Consider the following 22,250-nt stretch of genomic DNA (forward strand, 5'->3'; position numbering starts at 1 on the left):
TAATATCCTATTTTTATTTTATTAATCTTTAATAACAACAACTTATAATACTTCAAATTATATTTCGGATTATTATTTATATATACATACACACGTATCTATTTACAATTAATTATTCGTGAATCGTCGGGAATAGTCAAAGGTAAAACGGTTTCATGTAAGCAGTTCACAAATTTTGAGATTCAATATTACAGACTTTGCTTATCGTATAGAAATCCTAATAAGATTAAGTTTAAATTTGGTCAGAAATTTTAGGGTCGTCATAGCTAATTCTTTTGTTAAAAAATCATAAAACAAAAGAAAAAATCTAAGGATGGTGGGTGATGTCATAAAAATTAAATCTTATTAATTAATTATTATTATTAAATCTTATTAATAATTATTTTATTTATTAAAATTAAATAATTTTAAATTATTTTAATTAATTATTTTGAATTAAGTATGAGAATGTATAAAAGCGAGGCAGAAAGAAATCAATTCTAAATTTATATTTTAATTTACACTTTTAAAATAAAATGACAACCAATATTATCTCTTATGATTGGATGTGGATTGTTTAATATGCATTTTAGGTGTTTGATGAAATGTTCAGCTGACGAGTTTCTTAGTCGGACTCTGTGATTCCACGGGCCATTAAACTAAATGACTTTAACATTTACGTTTACTTAATACCTAAAACATATCGTTAAACTGTTTCGTTTAAATAAACCATGTGGTTCCACATGTCATTTCACTAGTATTTTATAAAACAACAAATTATATTAGTTTGTAACATTCACAAAAACACACCATATACTCATGTACATGTTTCTTTATATGCACTTATTAGTTTTACGTACATTACTGTATATATCGGTTTTTATGAAACTGTCACAATAATACAAACATCAACAAATAGAGCATGTTAGTTTAATGTCTAATTTGGATATCATAATCACAATTACCGAGTATAAGATGATTAATTATAATTTAATTAATTTTAATAGATTATTAGATTAGATAATATAAAATATAAATCTATAAATAATACGGAGTAATATAATGGTCGTGATGGAAGGGGAGAAAATGTAAATGTAAATTCTTCTAGAATGACAAATGATAGAAGTATGATTGTTTTATAATAAGCGGCGACTTGACTTCTACCATTCTAAGCAATATTTTTACCGTTACATATTCTGAGAAATTCATTTAAATTCATAAATTAAGTTGAGATTCAAGGGATCAATGAGAACGTGACATTTGACGCAAAAATCGCATGTGATTGAAAAAAAATTTAAAATTTTTTTGGGAAATTTTTTTTTCGATAATTTTTTTTTTAATTTTTTTTTTTTACAATCACATGTGATTTACTTGGACAATCGCATGTGATTGAATTGTACAATCACATTTGATTCGTTTTGACATGCATAATCACATGTGATTGTAAAAAAAAATCGCAAAAAAAAAAATTTCGAAAAAAAATTTCAAAAAAAAATTTAGAATTTTTTTTTTGATTTTTTTTTCAATCACATGTGATATTCGCGCCACATGTCGCGCTCTCATTAGTCCCTTGGATTTCAAACAAATTAATGGATGCAAGTGAATACAACTCTTCGAAGAATACACGAAATTGTGTATAAATCTATATCATAGTTTTTTACTTTTATTATTGTTTAAATTAAAATCGTTTATTAGAACGTAATGAAAACTTCTTGAAAAGATATAAGAAGTCTAACTGTAAATTATTTTGAGAAGATTGTAAAAAACATGTCACCACGTACTTATAAAAATAAAAAATACATAATTTAATAATTACATCAACAATTGCCGTGGTTTAGACAGATTTCAAGTGCAGTCCCCATACTATTTTCTTTCTCTAACACTCTTTGTGATTTGCAAATTTTGCATGTACAGTCCATAACCCCAATGTCTTTCAAAAAACCCTGTCAAACTAAATGGCATCATGTGCCTTGCACATAAGGGTAAAACCGCCACTTCATGAATATCACATTTTCATAAAAAAAAAAGTTGTGGTTCATGCTACATCAGTTGTACTATTTGCTTACCATCATCACCACGTTACTTTAACAAACTTATCTTCGTCACCGTCTCATTTTCTTACATAATAAAGCTTGATTCACACATCAGTTAAATTACACATCAATCTCAAAATTCAATTCCATTTAAAAATCAGAACCCCTTCCTATTTGTCATAAATCCTTTAAATAAAAATTCAATCCTTATGCATTAGTTGTTAATAGCAACAATGGAGTGCAAAAATGATATCCATGGTAAATATATCTTCTGCTTTAATTTCTTCAAGAACTGCATTGCAAATGACAAATTTCATATCCAAATAAAGGAATGGTCGCCATGATTTTATTAGAAGCTCCGATAGAAATCTAGGTGAGTAGGAGTTATGGTTTGGAGATGTGCAACTAAGTGGGGGCTAGAAGCTCCATATAGAAATTCAGACCCGAATAGAAGAACAATTTTGAGTACTAGTCGTTGTAGATATGGGTTTATGAAAATTGAAATATATATTTGATTTATTTATTTTATTAAGTTTTGTCGTTACTGAAATTTCTCATACTTTTTAAGTTGGATTTTGTGTTTTGAATATCTATTAATTGAAGGTTAAGAAAGAAGATGATTGAGATGAAGATAAAGAACTAGGTGATGTATAAATTTGAAGTAGATGAAGAACTTAGGGTTTGTTATATTTTTTTGGGGCATAAAAATGGACGTGGTGAAGGGATTGCATAATATGACGGTTTTACTTCCTGTGCAACGCACAAGACCATTTAGCGGAGTTTCTTTACGAACGTTAGGGTTAGGGACTGTACGTGTAAAAATTGCAAACCACAAGGACTGTCAGAGCAAAAAAATTGTACAGGGACTGTACGTAAAATTTGTGCAAATCACAGGGACTGTTAGCGTAATTATGTCAAATATAAAGTTACCGTATAAAAAGAAGAATATTACCTTTTTAATTTAAAACTATATCCATCTTGAAATTAACCGACTTTCTTATATCATGTTGACACGACATGTAGCATTCATATTAATAAATCTATCCGAATAATAAATTATTAGAAGTTTGATGGGCTTTCTTAGTTTCTTCTAAACTTTATTGGTCTATAAAACCTACAAAGTTTACGGACATTTCATAGCTACAAAATCAACTCTTTTTCAAACACATTTCTTACACAAATTTCTTCAAAACTTAACTGATCATGACTTCCGTTGCTATTGAAGTTGAGGTTGCTTCTTCATATCCAGCAGACCGAGTCTTTAAAGTTTTTAAAGATTTTGACACCCTCGCACCTAAAGTTAACCCTCAAGTCTTCAAGTCCATCGAAACCATAGAAGGAAATGGAGATGTTGGAACAATTAAGATCTTCACTTTTGGTGATGGTAAGTTGTAGCGTTATAGTTAATCATTTTTTAAGCGAACTGAATAAACAAACTCAAATAAAAAGAAAAACTTTAAAAATGATTGAAATAACCAAACGAGATACAAGGAGGGGCTCAAATCCTAAAATTAAAGCCAAACAAACATGTAAGCCCGGATATTGGGTCGTGCAGAGTGTGCAATCGCACATGACCCAATATTTAAAAAAGCCCAAAAGTATAACCTCAACATTACACATCTAAGTTCATTTATTTATTAAGTATTTAAAAATTTAAAAATAAAAATAACTAATTTAGCTAGTACTTATGACGTTCATACATTATTATTGAACATATTATAATATATATGATAAACTTTCGTGTATAAAAGACTCACTTTTAGTTATTGAACATGCCCATAAACCTGACAGGACGGCCTTGCAAACACGCTAAACCGCAAACAAACTAAACACACGAATTATACAGCCCATAACCAATAAACAGAAAGCAAACTACCAAAAACTACTTTTACTATAGAGCTAACAATCATAAAAATCAACACAAAGAAAAAGAGCAACAATAAACTACCAAAGCTTAATGATTATTAGTTAGATGATCTTAATGATTATTAGATGATTGTTATATTTTGTGACATCTCTCAATCATTTAATTTAATGTGTAAAAATTAACTATAGGTGTTCCATTCACGACCGGAAAATACAAGGTTGATGCAATAGATGCGAGTAGCTATAGTTATAGCTACTCGTTTATCGAAGGTGACAATTTACTGGGAATATTAGACTCCATTACTCATCATGTTAAGATTGTACCTTCTGCTGATGGAGGAAGCCTGTTTAAGCAAACAGTTGTTTATAACTGCAAAGGTAACGAAAAGCCATCTGAAGAGGTTCTTAAAGCAGATAAAGAAATATATGAGAATACTATCAAGGCTATTGAGGCATATGCTGCAGCTCATCCCGAAATTTATTAGCTATAGCTATACATATATATTTATATCCATATCTATATATGTTGAGTTATGGTTTGAAGAACTTTTGTTGGTGTGCTTTTTGTACGTTTAATTTGAATATGGTTTGAAATTTAAATAATGGACAAGGTTCCAGTTGTATCAATGTTGTACAGTAACATGTTTGGTTTGATATGATAAAAATGATTAGTGACTGTAAAATACTCATTTTTGTTTGATGTCACAACTCACAAGTTTGAGACCCTTGCATGCCATATATAGTTTGTAATTGTTCTTTAAGTTTTTCATATGGTATATGGATCATTCTCTGGATCTAATAGTAATTTTTCTTACTATCTTGCATCTGACTGATCTTACCGTCAAAGTTGTTTTCTACGAATAAAATATTACAGTAATAATTGGATATGTTTTTTTTCTTCCGAAACGCTAAGCAAAGTTATACTCCTATTACTCAGTAGTGGAGAAAGACTATACGCGTGCATTCACCCAATTAACCAACTTACCGTTCCATTTTTTTTTTTTATATCATAAAAAGGTAACAATGCAATATTACAATAAGGGGAGGTTCGTACCTAGAAAGCTACAAATGAACAATATATATTTATAACCAAGTCAGGGGTGGATGTATAATATTACTAGCATGGAATACCAGTGAAATACGCAATGATGTCGGAATTTTTTTGGACTTTTAACAAGAGACACCATTGGATAGTATAAAAACTTTTAGTGACACCATTGAATTGTGTAAACCTTTTTGAGCTTTTAACTAGTGACACCCGTAACTACGATTCATCAATCCGCCACTGAACCGAGTCTCCTAAAAAAACCGATCAGAACCGTTGCGCTATCCGACAATCTAACAAATTAAATCGAGCTAAGAACAGATACACCAAAGCCTAACCACACATACAAACAGAACCAAAGAAACAAAATACAACCTCAAGAAGCCGAAACATCTCGATCAACATTGAACTCGGGGAAGCTTGATCAACCCTTTGGTCCCGCCTTTTTCAACTTGGTGTTCATCGTCTCCCCTAAAATCTTTTTTTCGGACCAGTTCTCGATCTTATATGTCAAAACATTTGATGACCCATTAGTCATATATTATTCACCAAATCTTATCTATACTTAGGAGATCACATGATCATGTTTAATATTATAGAAATTGTATATTGTATATGATTGTATTTCCGAATATAAATGAAGTTAGTTAGGGATCCTCTTGTATAAATACACACGATATACATGAATGCAAATCATCAATTTACATTTTCTAATATGGTATAAGCAGACTAAACCGTGCTCTAACCTCTTCTCTGCCATCTTCATCGGCAATTTTTCATCTTTTTTTCCTCTTGTACTCTTTTAAATATTCATCATTATCACCTCTTCTCAACCATTACAACCGAACCTATTGAACTTGCTGCTCAACCAATTCACCAAATCCAACATTCGGTACTGATGCGACGTTTTGTGTTCAACTTATAATAATATAAAAACAATGACCAAATAACCTAACTAATTAACACAAACGTCTGGGCAACAATTACCCTATCATTATAGAAACTAGCAAGTATTCAAGCAATGTTCGTTCCACATGAAGCAGTTTACATGCATTTTAAAACACTAATAATTATCTTAATTAGAGGGGAGTTTTGAAATTGTTTTGAATTAAACTAAGAATTAGACTAAAAGAGGTAAACAAATAAGAGAGAAACATGCCCACTTCATTGATTCAACCTTTTGCCATGGATTTTTCCTTCAATTTGTCACATAACAATGTAAAAACATAAAGCTTCATTTCAATCTCACAATCTTCATAAAACATTCAATCAATACAAGATCATTAACCCACGTAGACTCGCTTTAAGAGATTACAAAACTAAATGAATGGAAAAGGATATTGTGAGGATAATTATGTTTAATTCGAGCAATATCAGGTACCCGTCAAACTGGATCTTAACACCACTAAATAAAACTCATGGTCTGAACTGTTTAAGATCCATTGTCGTGCACATGATGTGTGATCATCTCACCTCTTAACACCACCCATTTCTTCTTCTAAAGGCAAAGAAACTGAAAGTATCACCCCTGAATTATGGAATCGCAATGATGCCATTGTCCTACAATGGATGTATGCTACTCTTTCTCTCAATCTGATGAACACAATCATGGAACCAGACCCCACTGCAAAGAAAATATAATTTCACGACGACAAGCATGCCTAGACCCTAGCTTTGGAAAATCAATTCGTCAATACTAAACTAGACAATTTTCTAAACATGCCCGCCTATTGTCAAGAGCTAAAGATGATTGTCGATTAGTTAGCTGATGTCGATGCCAAGGTCGAACCTCGCCAATTGGTTTACAATTGGTTGCTAGACTCAACGAAAACTATGCCCTGATTCGGACCCACATCAATCAAATGGAAAAATTACCAACCATTTATAATGCTCGGTCTAAACTCATCCTCGAAGAATCACTCCGAAATCATCAGCACCAACAGTGACTCATTAACAGCTTTGATCTCCACGTCCAACACTTCAGATAATTGTAACATTGATCGGGACAATCACAGTTCAAATCGTAGGTCTTCATCTAGTTATCGAGGCCCTGGATGATCAGGTAATAGAGGTGGAAGAAACAATCGTGGGTGCGGAAGAAATCAGTATAACAAATATGGTACTAGAGGTGTTGATCATTTCTATTGATCCAGGTCAAACAACCCTAACTGGAATAATAATTGGGTCTCACAAGACAGTAACTGGGCTTCGCCTCCTCCTTGGGCCCAAAATTCGTTCCAATAGTCTTGGCCCAACAACCATTCACCTTGTCCCTACCCAACAACCCCATGGAATAGGCCCAAGACACCATCTGCTTCTACTGGGCTATTTGGCCTAAGGCCGCATGCCCAATTTGCTTCGAATAGCTCTACTGCTTCTTATTCGCCCACTGATATTGATCATGCCTTATACACTATGTCCATCAACCCACCTGATGGAAATTGGTACATGGACAGTGGAGCGTCTTCCCACATGAGAATTGAGGTATTCTCTCTCCCTATTTTAGTTTGAGTACTCCGAAACAAATTATCATTGGTAATGGCTATACACTTCCCTTACGAGGAATATGAAACACGTTACTACCATTCTCACGCAAACCTATGCTTTTAAGAAATGTCCTTCACGCCCCCAACTTAATTAACAATATTCTTTTTATGTTCGTCGTATAACTCTAGATAATTATCTTGCTATAACATTTTATCCTTTTGGTTTTACTCTGAAGGATTTCAAAATAGGTATTCACCTCATGACATGTAATAGCACGGGGGACCTCTATCCACTTAGCTCTTCCACTCTCAACAACTTCAATCTCCTGCATCATTTGTTGTGTTCTCTTTAGATATTTGGCACCGCCGACTTGGACATCCATGCGCCAACATTTTACATTTTCTTACCACTGAGGTGCAAACCATTGGGAAATAATGGTTCATTAAGCGGAAAATGAAGGTTGATGGGACGATTGATAAGTTTAAATCTCGTTTGGTTATCCAAGGATTTAGACAAAAGGAAAGCATTGATTATGTCGATACCTATGCACCGGTTGCTCGTATTACCACTATTAGATTATTGATTGGACTTGCATCAACTCACAAACTAGTGAAATGGATGTGAAAACAACCTTTTTAAATGGTGATTTGGAAGAGGAGGTGTATATGAAACAACCGAAGGGTTTTGTAATGCCGGGACAAGAGACAAAGGTGTGTAAATTGATTAAGTCAGTGTATGGACTTAAACAAGTGCCTAAACAATGGCATTAAAGTTTCATCATTTTGGTATTATCTCATGGGTATACATTGAATAAATCGGATAAATGTGTGATCATTTGCTTATATGTTGATGACATGTTGATCTTTGGCACCGACCAAGATCAAGTTGATAAAGCCAAACAATTTTTGTCGTCAAAGTTCTCGTTGAAGGATATGGGGGTAGCGGATGTAATCCTTGGTATTAGGATTAAGCGTGATAACAAATGTCTCAGAATCACGCAAATTGAGAAAATCTTAAAGAAATTTAATTGTGAGAATTGTTCGCCGGTTAGTACACCTATTGATCCTAATTTAAAGCTTTTGCCTAAATCGGGCAAAGCGATGAGACAACTTGAATACTCTTAAGCAATAAATTGCTTAATGTTTGCAATGACATGTACAAGACCGAATATTGCTTATGCCGTGGAAAAATTAAGTAGATTCACAAGTAACCCGGGTACTCACCATTGGTATGCGATAAATAGAGTGTTCAAGTACTTGAAGCAAACAATTAATTTTGGTATCACATATTCCGAATTTCCTTCTATCATAGAAGGATATTCCGATGCAAGTTGGATTATCAACGTTAAAGATCATTCATCTACAACGGGTTGGATATTCCTACTTGGTGGAGGAGTTATTTCATGGACATCGAATAAACAAACGTGTATTATGATTTCGACCATGGAATTCTAGTTTTTAGCTTTGGCGGCGGCCGGTAATGAAGCCGAATGGTTAAGGAATTTAAATTCCATTGTGGCCTAAGCCTATATCTCACATATGTATTCATTGTAATAGTGCTTCAATTTTGGCTAAGGCTTATAACGAAATGTATAATGGAAAGTCTAGACACTTAGGTGTTAGACATAGCATGATTCGAGAGTTGATCGCTAATGGAGTAATTTCTGTTGACTTTGTGAGGTCACAACAAAATTTGGCTGATCACTTGACCAAAGGATTAGCAAGGGACTTAGTGCACAAGTATGCTACTGGTGTGGGATTAAAGTCCATATAGATCTTATATAGTGGGATACCCAATCCCCTTACAGTACAACGCTAGGAGCCTAATTCAATGTGAAAAGCCTACTATCTGGAGATTGGAACACACGTGAATATGATCCCAAGATATGTGTTCCGACCTACAAGATAAAGTAAGGTTGAAGTTTTATTACTTCTTAATAGTTTTCTTGAAAAATTGCATTGTAATAGCAAGATTGAAGAAAACTACCTATGTGGACATGAAGTTTTGCCGCTTCAAAAAAGCTCGAACTTGGCTTTTGATATGTTCATGAATGGATTGGGACACATGGCTTGTAAAATTCCGAATTTAATTGTAGAAAATACGAAACTGATGTGTATATTATCTTCTAGTTCTCAAATGGATTCATAGGTTCAAACGTTACGAGCACCCTGTTTTTGAATTCTTAAAATGTGTAATATATTAGGTAGAAATTCGTAGAATATTTCCATTGATATTGTTTGTTTACATTTTAGTAAATCAAGGATGACACTAAAAAGGTGAGGATTTGTTGGTGATTTTAGTGTGATCTAATGAATCATTTTAGTGTACTGGATTTTCTAGGTTGAAATTGAAGCAATCTCTAATGCTATAGAACGAATTTGGAGAGTGTGAAGTACATGTCCGTCAAAGAGCTAAAGAGATTGATTGAGTTGGGTTATAGTTTGTTAATAACAACAAACCAAAGTGACTATCCAGGCATAAGTTGTGCCGCACTTGCTGGTTGGTGCGCCACACCAGATAGGTGAGTGGTGCGCCGCAATAGACAGCGATTGCGCCGCATCTTATAACGTGAAATGTCAAAAGCGTCATCAGAAGGTTTTGGAGACTTTTGGGTGCGCCGCATCATCTCTTGATGCGCCGCACCATGTGGCAAGTTAGTGTTGAGGTGCACCACAACTCTTCAATGGTAAGCCGCACCATGCTGCTAATTCTGCAGAAATGTTGTAACTTTTGCCCAAAACGTTTTGCAACATTTCATAAACGATTGCATGGTGTACCTGGACGTTTTAGGACATGTTTAAGTGCTTTATTGGGATATTAATGCACCATTACGAACATGTCTATTGCCAAGTGATGTGTCGTTTAATCATGACCTATTTTGAAAGGTTGCAACTTTTCATTGCACCTTTTGACACATTATAAATGCAAACCTTCATTCATTGAAGAAAGGTTCCAAAAATTTGACATTTCTAAGCATATTTTTAACACTCAAACTTCCAGATTATACTTTTATAATTGCAAGAGATAATTATCTTTTGGTCAAGACGATTGTTCATACTAGTCTTAACCTAATATCGATTTCGTGATACCCATGAACAAGTGGGTCAAATTACTCGATTAAGAAAGTGACACCACGATTCTAGTATCAATCCGGTTACATATTCTCAACCCATAAAACACATATATCTAACATCTACTACAATATGCTTCTGAAATTTCTAGTCTTTGAAGATGATACTATTACGTAAATGCCAAATGTTCTAGAGATTAGCAAAAGTGATGACTTAATTTACCGTACATCGAGAATGAGAAAAGGAGAAGTTGTTGATTCAAGACCAAATATTATCAATCAAGTTCCATTTCGAGACGGGAACGTTTGGCCAAAGAAAAACCTCCACCCAAATCAGTTTGCTAATACTACAACCAACAAATAAATGGTTCTCATCCTCCGATGAAAGGTTGCACATCTCACAAAGAGGATTAAAACCTCAATGTTACGGGAGCCAAGATTATCTTTAGAATCGAGACGGGAGCTTCCAAATAAAAACAATTATTTTAATGGGGATAAATTTACACCATAAAGAAGATTGGGAGGGGCGGATCTAAAATGGAATGAGTGGTTACACGGGATACCATTGAAGTATGCGTTGTAGTGAATTTTTTTTTGGGGGGGTTAACTAATGACACCACTCAATAGTATTAATTGTTTTGAGTGATAGCATTAAAATAAGTTATCTAGTAGAATTTTTTTTGAATTTTTAACCAGTGATACCTATGACTACCATTCCTAGATTCACCACTGACTTGACGGTTAGGCAATTCAATTATGAGTCTAGCATGGGACACAGAGAAAACTTGAGATGATACACCCGTCCAAACCCATTTATCGTTGTCCGAAGTAAAGGTCACAGCAGCAAGCTGAGACAATAGATCATTAAGTAGCGATTGTTCAATGCCTCCACGAAGAGGGCGTCTCCAACACAAAGACCACGAACCATTAACCCGATGTGAAGCAACTGTGACGTGTTTTTCCGAGTCTAAGTTGTATAGACGTGACAAAGAGGATATCAAAGATACTGTGCATTCATTATTCATGCTTAAATTTTCACTTGAATATTTATCTACAAAGATACTCTTCCTAATTGCTTTCTTTACTTGATTAAGTAGTTATGATCTATTTCATTGAACTTGATAGGTTAAGCGGAGAGCATTCACCTATACCTTCACTTTTGTTGCTGCCATCTCTATACCTCATTATTATGGTACGTTTAAACAAGCTTTCTCGTCACATTTACTTCTATTGAGAGCTTAAAGTAGTAAAACTTGCTGAAATGTGATCATCATTCTATAAAATAAAATGCTAACTGATTTGCATACTAGTATGTTTTTGTCAAAAACTTTATTTTGATCACAATGCTTTTGTTGCCTTTGTTTCAGGATTCCGATCAAGATTTTGAAAATGATCTTGAATCTAGTGATGCTGAAGAATATGTATCTGGTACTGACGAAGACGAAGAACAACTACCACAAAAGAGAACAACCACTACTCAAAAAAACTCAAAAGGAAACAGAGATATTGACGTAAGTGAATCTAGTGACAACGAAGATGAAGAACAACTGCGAAAAAACAAACTAGAGGAACAACTACTCGGAAAAACTCTAAAAGAAAAAGAGAAATAGAGTTTAATGAATCTAGTAATGATGAAGTTGAAGAACAACAAAAAAAAAGGGGAACAAGAGGAACAACTACTCTTAAAAACTTTTAAGGAAAAAGAGAAGTTGAGTTCAATGAATTTGGGCAAGCTATTGGGCCTAATCAAGTTAAATTTGGTCATAAATGTGGAAGCTATTCGAGGAGAATTATTTCTATAGCTATCGAAGATTGGCGCGACGTTTCAAAGCCTAAATTAGACGAATTGTGGAATAAAATAAAGGTATTAACTATTCAACACTTTTATTTGCATTGTTATCTTATTCGATACATGTATATGTATTTGCAGGGGCGGAACTTCTAAAGGGCTAGTGAAATGCCCCGTTCATATTGATTATAAACGTTTCATATTAATTGGTTTCGTAGCGAGATTTTGACCTCTATATGAGACGTTTTTCAAAGACTGCATTCGATTTTAAAACAAACCATAACCTTTATTTTACCGACAATGGTTTAAAAGGTATAACGTAGATTATCAAGTAATGATAATCTAAAATATAACTATTACACACGATCATTACATAATGGTTTACAATAATATTATACAACAATTTTTTTTTTCGAATGCATTTTTTCTTAAACAATATTATACAAACATGCTGACTCCAAATCTTGTCTTTATTTAGAATGCGACAGCGGAAGCTCTTAATAATCACTTGAGAATAAACATGCTTTAAACGTCAACAAAAATGTTTGGTGAGTTATAGGTTTAACCTATATCATAAATCGAAATAATAATAGGCCACAAGATTTCAGTTATTTAACCGCACACATATCTCGTGTACAAAACATGCTACACATAACTTGTGTATAAAAATCATTCATATGGTGAACACCTGGTAACCGACATTAATAAAATGCATCTAGAATATCCCCATCATTTCGGGACTCTCATCGGATATGATAAAATCGAAGTACTAAAGCATCTGTAACCCGTATGGGGCTTGTTGGGCCCGATAGATCTATCTTTAGGATTCGCGTTAATTGGTCGAAATTATAATAAACACTAATTCTTAGGCTAACAAGCTAAAAAGGGTGATATCCGGTATAATAATCCTACCATAGAATGTAGTTTCAAGTACTTGTGCCTATTTTGCAAAATATTTATAAAACTGCATGTATTCTCATCCCAAAATATTAGATATTAAAAATGGGACTATAACTCACTTTCACATATTTTCAATTCGTCGAGAATAAGACTTGGCCACGGGTCGATTCACGAACCTATAACAAATATATACATATATATCAAGGTATGATAGAAATATATTCACATCATATTTTTATTTACGTTTTGACGATTTAAGTTGTCAAGTTAGCAGTCCACAATTAGTAGTCCAATGTTAGTAGTACATATATAATTCAAAATATCACCCTGTAATAATCAAAACATAGTATACACGTATTGTATAAGAATCAATCATGACCCACGATACCGCTATTGTCGTTACACGTATTGTGTATGTGGGTCTTTCGATTTATCCGACGTATTGTGTAACTAATGCCTTAACTAATCAAGATTACATGATATTGTCTCGGACTTATCCGAGACTAGTATATTACATGGAAATACTCATGACATGTTAGAATACATGTATAATACAAGAAAATTTAGCTAGGATGTAGTTAGTATAGATTTTTGTAAAATCATCACGTAGTCATTTTAGCCATTTTTAACCAATATTGTTTTGCTCATAACTTCTTCATTATAAATCCGTTTTGAGTGAATCAAATTGCTATGGTTTCGTAACGAACTGAAATTTGTAAAACTAAACTGAAAAAGTGGTGGTTTATAGTCGGATTTACAGGTTACATGCCTATTTTTAAAGAGGTAGTCATTTCCGTCGAAGAACGACATCTTGATGACCATTTTGAAAAACATACTTCTACTTTGAGTTTAACCATGATTTTTGGATATAGTTTCATGTTCATATGAAATATCATTTTTCCAGAAGAACAACTTTTAAATCAAAGATTATAATAGTTTTTAATTATCCAACCCAAAACAGTCCCCGATTTCACTACGGCGGCGTATGCCCGGTTTTACGGTGTTCTTCGTATTTCCAAGTTTTAAATCATTAAGTTAGCATATCATATAGATATAAAACATGTGTTTAGTTGTTTTTAAAAGTTAAGTTAAAAGGATTAACTTTGTTTGCGAACAAGTTTAGAATTAACTAAAATATGTTCTAGTGATTACGAGTTATTTTCATCGAATAAAATGGTTATATAAGTATGAATCGAACGATGTTATGAACATCATCACTACCTCAAATATAGTAGGTAAACCTACTGAAAATAACAAGAAATGATCTTGAGCTTCAAGGGATCTTTGATGGCTTGGAAGTTCTTGAAGTAGAATCATGACACGAAAACAAGTTCAAGTAAGATTACTACTTGAATTAAGATAGTTATAGTTATAGAAATCGAATCAAAGTTTGAATATGAATATTACCTTGAATTAGAAAGATAACCTACTGTAAATAACAAAGGTTTCTTGATCTTGAATGATTACTTGGAATAGATTTGAAAGCTTGGAAGTAATCTAGTAAACTTGAAAGTGTTCTTAAAGTGTTCTTGAGTAGTTGTTTTGTATGATGATTAAAGGTTGGATTTATGAGCTATATTGATATAGATTTTGATGAAAATAATGAAGAACACTTAGAACATTAAGAGAAAACTTGAGAGAGATGTGTTTGATGCATGAAAGTTGAATGAAAATGTGTTTGTGTATGTGTGTGTTCACGTGTAAGAATGGGAGTCCATATAGGCTCCATTAGTTTGTAATTTTGCTAGATATTTGATGCTAGATGTTAAATGATAGTTCTCACATGTTTAGGTGACTCATTAAGACTACTAAGAGCTAATCATTGAAGTGTATATACTAATAGTATGTACATCTAAAAGCTGGGTATAATACGAGTACGAATACTGAATGAGTACGAGTAGAATTGTTGATGAAAACGAATGGGAATGTAATTGTAACCTGATGTTTTAGCAGAGTAGTATATAAAATAGCTTATATTTTTACAGAAAATACTATTAAATACGATACAATTTTACACAAGATATTTATTTATTTATAGAATGGATATACTTAAACCTTGCTACAACACTTATAGGCAGTGTACCTAATCGTACAGTAGTGTAGTTTTTAGTAAGTCCGGTTCGTTCCACAGGGAATCTTTTTAAACAAAGCTTAACGCTATATTAGTTTACTTTTATAAAAATACAAATATATATATATAAGTAATATTATTATTATAAAGGGGGGTTTTTACCGTTTAATGACCGGTTTGTCGATTTTAAAACTTTAGTCGCAGTTAAAACCAAATGTAAAATATTAAAAATAAATACAAGACTTAAATTAAAGCATAAAGTAAATAACGATAATGAAATTGCGAATAATAAAAGTGCGATAAAATAAACTTGCGATAATTAAAAAGTACGATAATTAAAAGTGCAATTAAATACAATAACAATAAAAATGCGATAATTAGAAGTGCAATTAAATATAAAATAAAGGAAATTAAATATGAAATAAAAGAATTATGCTTATTTAAACTTCCGTAATCATGATGTTTGACGTGTTGATTTTAGTTTTATGCCCATGGGTTAATTGTCCTTTGTCCTGGATTATTTAATATGTCCGTCTGGTTTTTGTCCATAACAGTCCATCAGTCATAAATATAAAGTGCGAGTGTCCTCGTCAAATTATCCTTATACCGGAAGTTAAATATTCCAACTAATTGGGGACTTAAACTGTAACAAGATTTTAATACTTTGTTTAATAATTACACCAGGATGTCGACTGAGTGTAACCCAAGGTTTTAATATTTTGTTATCAATTATACCAAGTGTCCTTGTACATAATTTCACCCCTGTTTTAATTATTCTAGTGACTATTAATCCATTCCCGTGTCCGGTTAAATGAACGATTATTCGTACATATAAATACCCCGCCCATCGTGTCTGATTGAGTGTATATGGTAATTTATAGGGACGCCTAATTGTAAATTTTTATATTAACATTAACAAACTATCATTTAGTTAAACAAATATAAAGCCCATTAATAGCTCATAGTCTAATTTCCACAAGTGTCGTTCTTTTGTCCAAACCCCAATTATGGTACAAAGCCCAATTACCCAATTTTAGTAATTAGCCCAACATCATGATTACTTCAGATTAAATAAGCATAATAATAACTTAGCTACGAGACATTAAATTAAAAGGGTTGAACATAACTTACAATGATTAAAAATAGCGTAGCGTTACACGGACAGAATTTCGACTTACACCCTTACAATATTCGCTAACAAACCCTTATTATTAGGATTAAAATTAAAATTAAAATTAAAATATAAATTATATATATATATATTTTACGTATATAGATAGAGAGAATGATATATGATGATGAAAAATGCTCAGAATTCGGTTGCTTTTATAGGGACTTTCAAAACTTGGGGCTCCGCGACTCGCGGCATTTTTGGCCTTCAAACTCCGCGAGTCGCGGAGATTGAAATTACAGCTCAGTCCAGTTTGGAGTCTTTCTTGCCGACGGTTTTTATTATTTATTATAATATATAAATAATTATAAGAATTATTTAAATATTATATTATATTTATGTGCATAGTTGACTTGTAATTTTTAGTCCGTTGCGTCGAGCGTTGAGAGTTGACTCTGGTCCCGGTTCCGGATTTTCGAACGTCCTTGCGTATAATTTAATATCTTGTACTTTGCGTTTTGAATCTTGTACTCTTGTAATTTCGAGACGTTTCTTATCAATAATTGGAACCTCTTTGATTGTCTTTTGTACTTTTGAGCTTTTTGGTCGTTTGCGTCTTCAATTCGTCGAATCTGTCTTTTGTCTTCACCTTTTATTATTTAAACGAATATCACTTGTAAATAGAACAATTGCAACTAAAAGCTTGTCTTTCTTGAGGAATAATGCTATGAAATATATGTTCATTTTTAGCATTATCAAATATTCCCATACTTGAGCGTTGCTTGTCCTCAAGCAATATCGTCTTGAAATACTAGAATCACTTCTTTATTCTTCACACTTTGTACATTAATGAAATACACTTTGTAAAATATATATATATTTATATTTTAATTTTAATTTTAATTTTAATTTTAATTTTAATTATAATTCTAATAATAAGGGTATGTTGGCGAATGTTGTAAGGGTGTAAGTCGAAATTCTGTCCGTGTAACGCTACGCTATTTTTAATCATTGTAAGTTATGTTCAACCTTTTTACATTAATGTCTCGTAGCTAAGTTATTATTATGCTTATTTAAAACGAAGTAATCATGATGTTGGGCTAATTACTAAAATTGGGTAATTGGGCTTTGTACCATAATTGGGGTTTGGACAAAAGAACGACACTTGTGGAAATTAGACTATGAGCTATTAATGGGCTTTATATTTGTTTAACTAAATGATAGTTTGTTAATGTTAATATAAAGATTTACAATTGGGCATCCCTATAAATTACCATATACACTCAATCGGACACGATGGGCGGGGTATTTATATGTACGAATAATCGTTCATTTAACCGGACACGGGAATGGATTAATAGCCACTAGAATAATTAAAACAGGGGTGAAATTATGTACAAAGGACACTTGGTATAATTGATAACAAAATATTAAAACCTTGGGTTACACTCAGTCGACAACCTGGTGTAATTATTAAACAAAGTATTAAAATCTTGTTACAGTTTAAATCCCCAATTAGTTGGAATATTTTACTTCGGGTATAAGAATAATTTGACGAGGACACTCGCACTTTATATTTATGACTGATGGACTGTTATGGACAAAAACCAGATGGACATATTAAATAATCCAGGACAAAGGACAATTAACCCATGGGCATAAAACTAAAATCAACACGTCAAACATCATGATTACGGAAATTTAAATAAGCATAATTCTTTTATTTCATATTTAATTTCTTTTATTTTATATTTAATTGCACTTCTAATTATCGCACTTTTATTTATTATTATTTAATTGCACTTTTAATCATCGTCCTTTTTAATTATCGCAAGTTTATTTTATCGCACTTTTATTATTCGCAATTTCATTATCGTTATTTACTTTACGCTTAAAATTAAGTCTTGTATTTATTTATTATTTTACATTTGGTTTTAACTGCGACTAAAGTTTTAAAATCGACAAACCGGTCATTAAACGGTAAAACCCCCCCTTTATAATAATAATATTACTTATATATATGTTTGTATTTTTATAAAAGTAAACTAATATAGCGTTGAGCTTTGTTAAAAAAAGATTCCCTGTGGAACGAACCGGACTTACTAAAAACTACACTACTGTACGATTAGGTACACTGCCTATAAGTGTTGTAGCAAGGTTTAAGTATATCCATTCTATAAATAAATAAATATCTTGTGTAAAATTGTATCGTATTTAATAGTATTTCCTGCAAAAAATTAATAACTATTTTATACCACTCCGCTACCACATCAAGTATTTTTGGCGCCGCTGCCGGGGACTATCTTAAAAGACGGAAGCGCAACGCTATATATAAAAAAAAAGGGATTTTTACTTTTAGTACGTTTTTGTAAAAATACGTTTTAAATATTCGAAAATATAAAAAAAAAACAGAAAATTTGTATATTTTTAAGATTTTGTTAAATATTTAAGTTTTATAAAGTATCTTTAGTTTGTAAAAATATAAGTTTTTATATATAACTTTTAGATTATAAAACAGAAAATTATAAAACAAAAAAATAGAAAATAAAAAAATAAATAAAAATAAAAACGCGTCGAAATTAAAAGCTGTCAGTTGAATTTCGGAACCCCGCGACTCGCGGGGTTTACTGCCTTGAATACCGCAACTCGCAGAGAAAACCTGACACGCGACAGAAGCCCTAATCCTGCATTTATTACGGGGAAATTAATTATTATTATTATTATTTAACCCTAATTATTATTATTATTATTATTATTAGTTTTATTTTAACTTTTACTTTTTATTTAATTTATGTATTTAGTATTAATTAGTTTAATTAATTTGTTAAATTAGTAGTTTTAATAAATAAATAATATAAAAATAATATTTATAAAAATTGTATTTTTTTACAACTTTTTGTATATTTTTATATTTTGTCCCTTTTTAATCGTTTTAACGTAATATTTGTATTTATCGCTCATATTTAATTTTAAACTTAGTTTTTTGCCATAGTCATTTTTATTCCTAGATTTTTAGGCTTTGCCGTAGAATTTCTTAAGTGCTTTTTCTCTAGACTAAGATTTAGGTACTTTAGAATTTTGCGACGCCTTTTTAAGTTTTAGTTTCTTTTTAAGTTAATTCCATTTGGGATTTAATTTTTCTTGTAAGCTTTAATATTTTTAGACGACTTTTACCTATGTACCAATTATCATTCCAATTAGTAATCTCAATTTGCGATTATAATTTTAAGTTAGTTGTAGTAATAAGGTTAGGTTAGTCAAGTATTTTTAAGTTTTTATAAGTTTCTTTTATTTTTCCGTCACCTTTTATTTTTCAACCATTTTTCTTTTTCAACCTTTTTCCGACGAACTCTTTTTCTTTCTTATTTCTCGCTATTCTAGTTTTAGGACATAGATTTTTATTCTACTTCTTATCTAAATTTCTTAAAATTACGAAAATTTATTTTAAGTGGTTAAATTAATAGACATCAAAATTTTCTGGTTCGTAGTAATAGTTGGATTTGTACGTGGACCGGGTTATTGGAGCCAAACAGTCCTCAATTATATTGAGACCAAACGAATCCTGCCCCTCTGCTGCATCTTTTGGCTATTCGAAACGTGGGCAAAATCAGAAAAGTCTATTGGTTGGATAACTTATTATAATTTTTCTTTCCTTTTAAAAACTAATAGGATATTCAGTGAATGCACCGAGCAAGACGTTCACCACCTTTTGTACGTTCACCACCTGTAACTAGATCAAGACATTTAGCAAATATAACCGCCGTTGATTTTTCTTTAGAATCGTCATCCAGTCAACCAAGTACTTCAGTTCAAATTTCCGATAATCCATTTTTTGAACCCAACCTCACAATTGAGAATCCGGAGAATATTCAGGAACAGTTCGTAGATCCTGAACCATTAAACTTTCCTCCGGAACCACCAATCATTCAAACAGAGATTGTTGAGGAACGAACCATTAAATCAGAATCCTCTAGTGATTCCGATTCAACAAATTCAATTATGGAGAATCTGGAACCTTTAAGTATGGAAGACCGAATGAGAGCTAAACGCACTGGCCAAGGTCACGCAATTACTCATCCTGACATTAATGCGCCAGATTATGAAATCAAAGGACAAATTCTACACATGGTGACTAATCAATGCCAATTTAGTGGTGCGCCGAAGGAAGATCCAAATGAACATCTACGTACCTTTAATAGGATCTGCACACTATTTAAAATCCGAGAAGTGGAGGATGAACAGATATATCTTATGTTATTTCCCTGGACTTTAAAGGGAGAAGCCAAAGATTGGTTGGAATCGTTACCTGAAGGGGCAATTGATACATGGGATGTTTTAGTTGACAAATTTCTTAAACAATTCTTTCCTGCATCTAAAGCCGTAAGACTTCAAGCAGAAATTGTTACGTTCACACAGAAACCAAATGAAACTCTATATGAGGCGTGGACAAGATATGGAAAGTTATTAAGAGGATGTCCGCAACATGGTTTAGACACCTGTCAAATAGTACAAATATTCTACCAAGGATGCGACATCACTACAAGAAAAGACATAGATATAGCAGCTGGTGGTTCTATTATGAAGAAAACCGAAACTGATGCTTACAAAATTATTGATAACACTGCTTTCCACTCACATGAGTGGCACCAAGAAAAAGACATCGTTAGATCATCTAAAGCAGCTAGAGCCGATTCTAGCCATGACTTAGATTCCATTTCCGCAAAGATAGATGCTGTGGAAAGACGAATGGAAAAGATGACTAAGGATATTCACTCAATACGAATTAGTTGTGAGCAGTGTGGAGGACCACATTTGATAAAAGATTGTCTCAGTATTGAATTAACAATGGAACAAAGAGAGAATATTTCATACATAAATCAAAGGCCTGGAAATAATTATCAGAATAATTATCAACCGCCAAGACCGATTTACAATCAAAACCAGAATTATAACCAAAATATTCCATACAACAACCAACAAGGTCCTAGCAATCAACAAGTATCCAATAATACTTACAATCAGCAAAGACCAAATTTTCAAAACAAACCACCACAACAAACCGATGATAAAAAGCCGAATTTAGAAGATATGATGACGAAGCTAGTTGAAACTCAAACGCAGTTTTTCACATCTCAAAAACAAACCAATGAACAAAATGCTCAAGCATTTAGAAATCAACAAGCTTCTATTCAAAATCTGGAACAAGAAGTAAGTAACCTAGCAAGGTTAATAGGTGAAAGAAAACCGGGAAGTCTACCTAGTGATACAAATGCTAACCCCCGGAATGAAACAGCTAAAGCCATTACCACAAGAAGTGGTACAACACTTAAACCACCTGAAATACCTGTAACTTCTGATGAAGCCATTCCTACTCCACAAGAACCACAACCTGATCAAGATAAGGAAAAAGAACCGGTAGTTGAAAAGATTAATGAAGATAACACAGTTAAGGATAAACCTTATGTTAAACCATATCAACCACCACTTCCTTACCCGAGTAAAATGAAGAAAGAAAAACTTGAAGCCGAGCAATCCAAATTCTTGGATATGTTTAAACAGATAAATGTAAATCTTCCTTTCATTGATGTGATTTCAGGAATGCCTAGATATGCTAAATTCTTGAAAGATCTAATCTCAAATAGAAAGAAAATGGAAGAACTCTCGGCTGTTACTATGAATGCTAATTGTTCAGCAGTGCTGTTGAATAAGATACCAGAAAAACTATCTGATCCAGGAAGCTTCACAATTCCATGTTTTTTGGGTAGTCTTAGTTCAATAGAAGCATTGGCAGACTTAGGTGCTAGTATAAATCTAATGCCGTATTCACTATACGTTAAACTAGACCTTGGAGAATTAAAACCAACCAGAATAAGCATACAACTAGCCGATAGATCAATAA

The 22,250-nt window shown here is 32.5% G+C and overlaps 1 protein-coding gene across 1 annotated transcript; it reads left to right on the forward strand.

Annotated features, from left to right (window-relative positions):
* The first annotated feature begins 3,172 nt into the window (after window positions 1-3,172).
* On the forward strand, window positions 3,173-4,507 carry LOC139850513 (root allergen protein-like). Its single transcript, XM_071840084.1, has 2 exons — window positions 3,173-3,396; window positions 4,068-4,507. The coding sequence occupies exons 1-2, from the start codon at window positions 3,216-3,218 to the stop codon at window positions 4,361-4,363; spliced, it is 477 nt and encodes a 158-aa protein (XP_071696185.1). The 5' UTR covers window positions 3,173-3,215; the 3' UTR covers window positions 4,364-4,507.
* Window positions 4,508-22,250: the final 17,743 nt, after the last annotated feature.

Source organism: Rutidosis leptorrhynchoides, chromosome 5 (assembly GCF_046630445.1).
Source record: "Rutidosis leptorrhynchoides isolate AG116_Rl617_1_P2 chromosome 5, CSIRO_AGI_Rlap_v1, whole genome shotgun sequence".
Taxonomy (NCBI): domain Eukaryota; kingdom Viridiplantae; phylum Streptophyta; class Magnoliopsida; order Asterales; family Asteraceae; genus Rutidosis; species Rutidosis leptorrhynchoides.

What these genes read in the sequence shown, in the direction of transcription:
- LOC139850513 (XM_071840084.1), top strand. Translation starts at nt 3,216, where the DNA reads ATGACTTCCGTTGCTATTGAAGTTGAGGTTGCTTCTTCATATCCAGCA. An exon ending in GATCTTCACTTTTGGTGATG is followed by an intron (nt 3,397 to 4,067) that starts GTAAGTTGTAGC and finishes AATTAACTATAG; the next exon opens with GTGTTCCATTCACGACCGGA.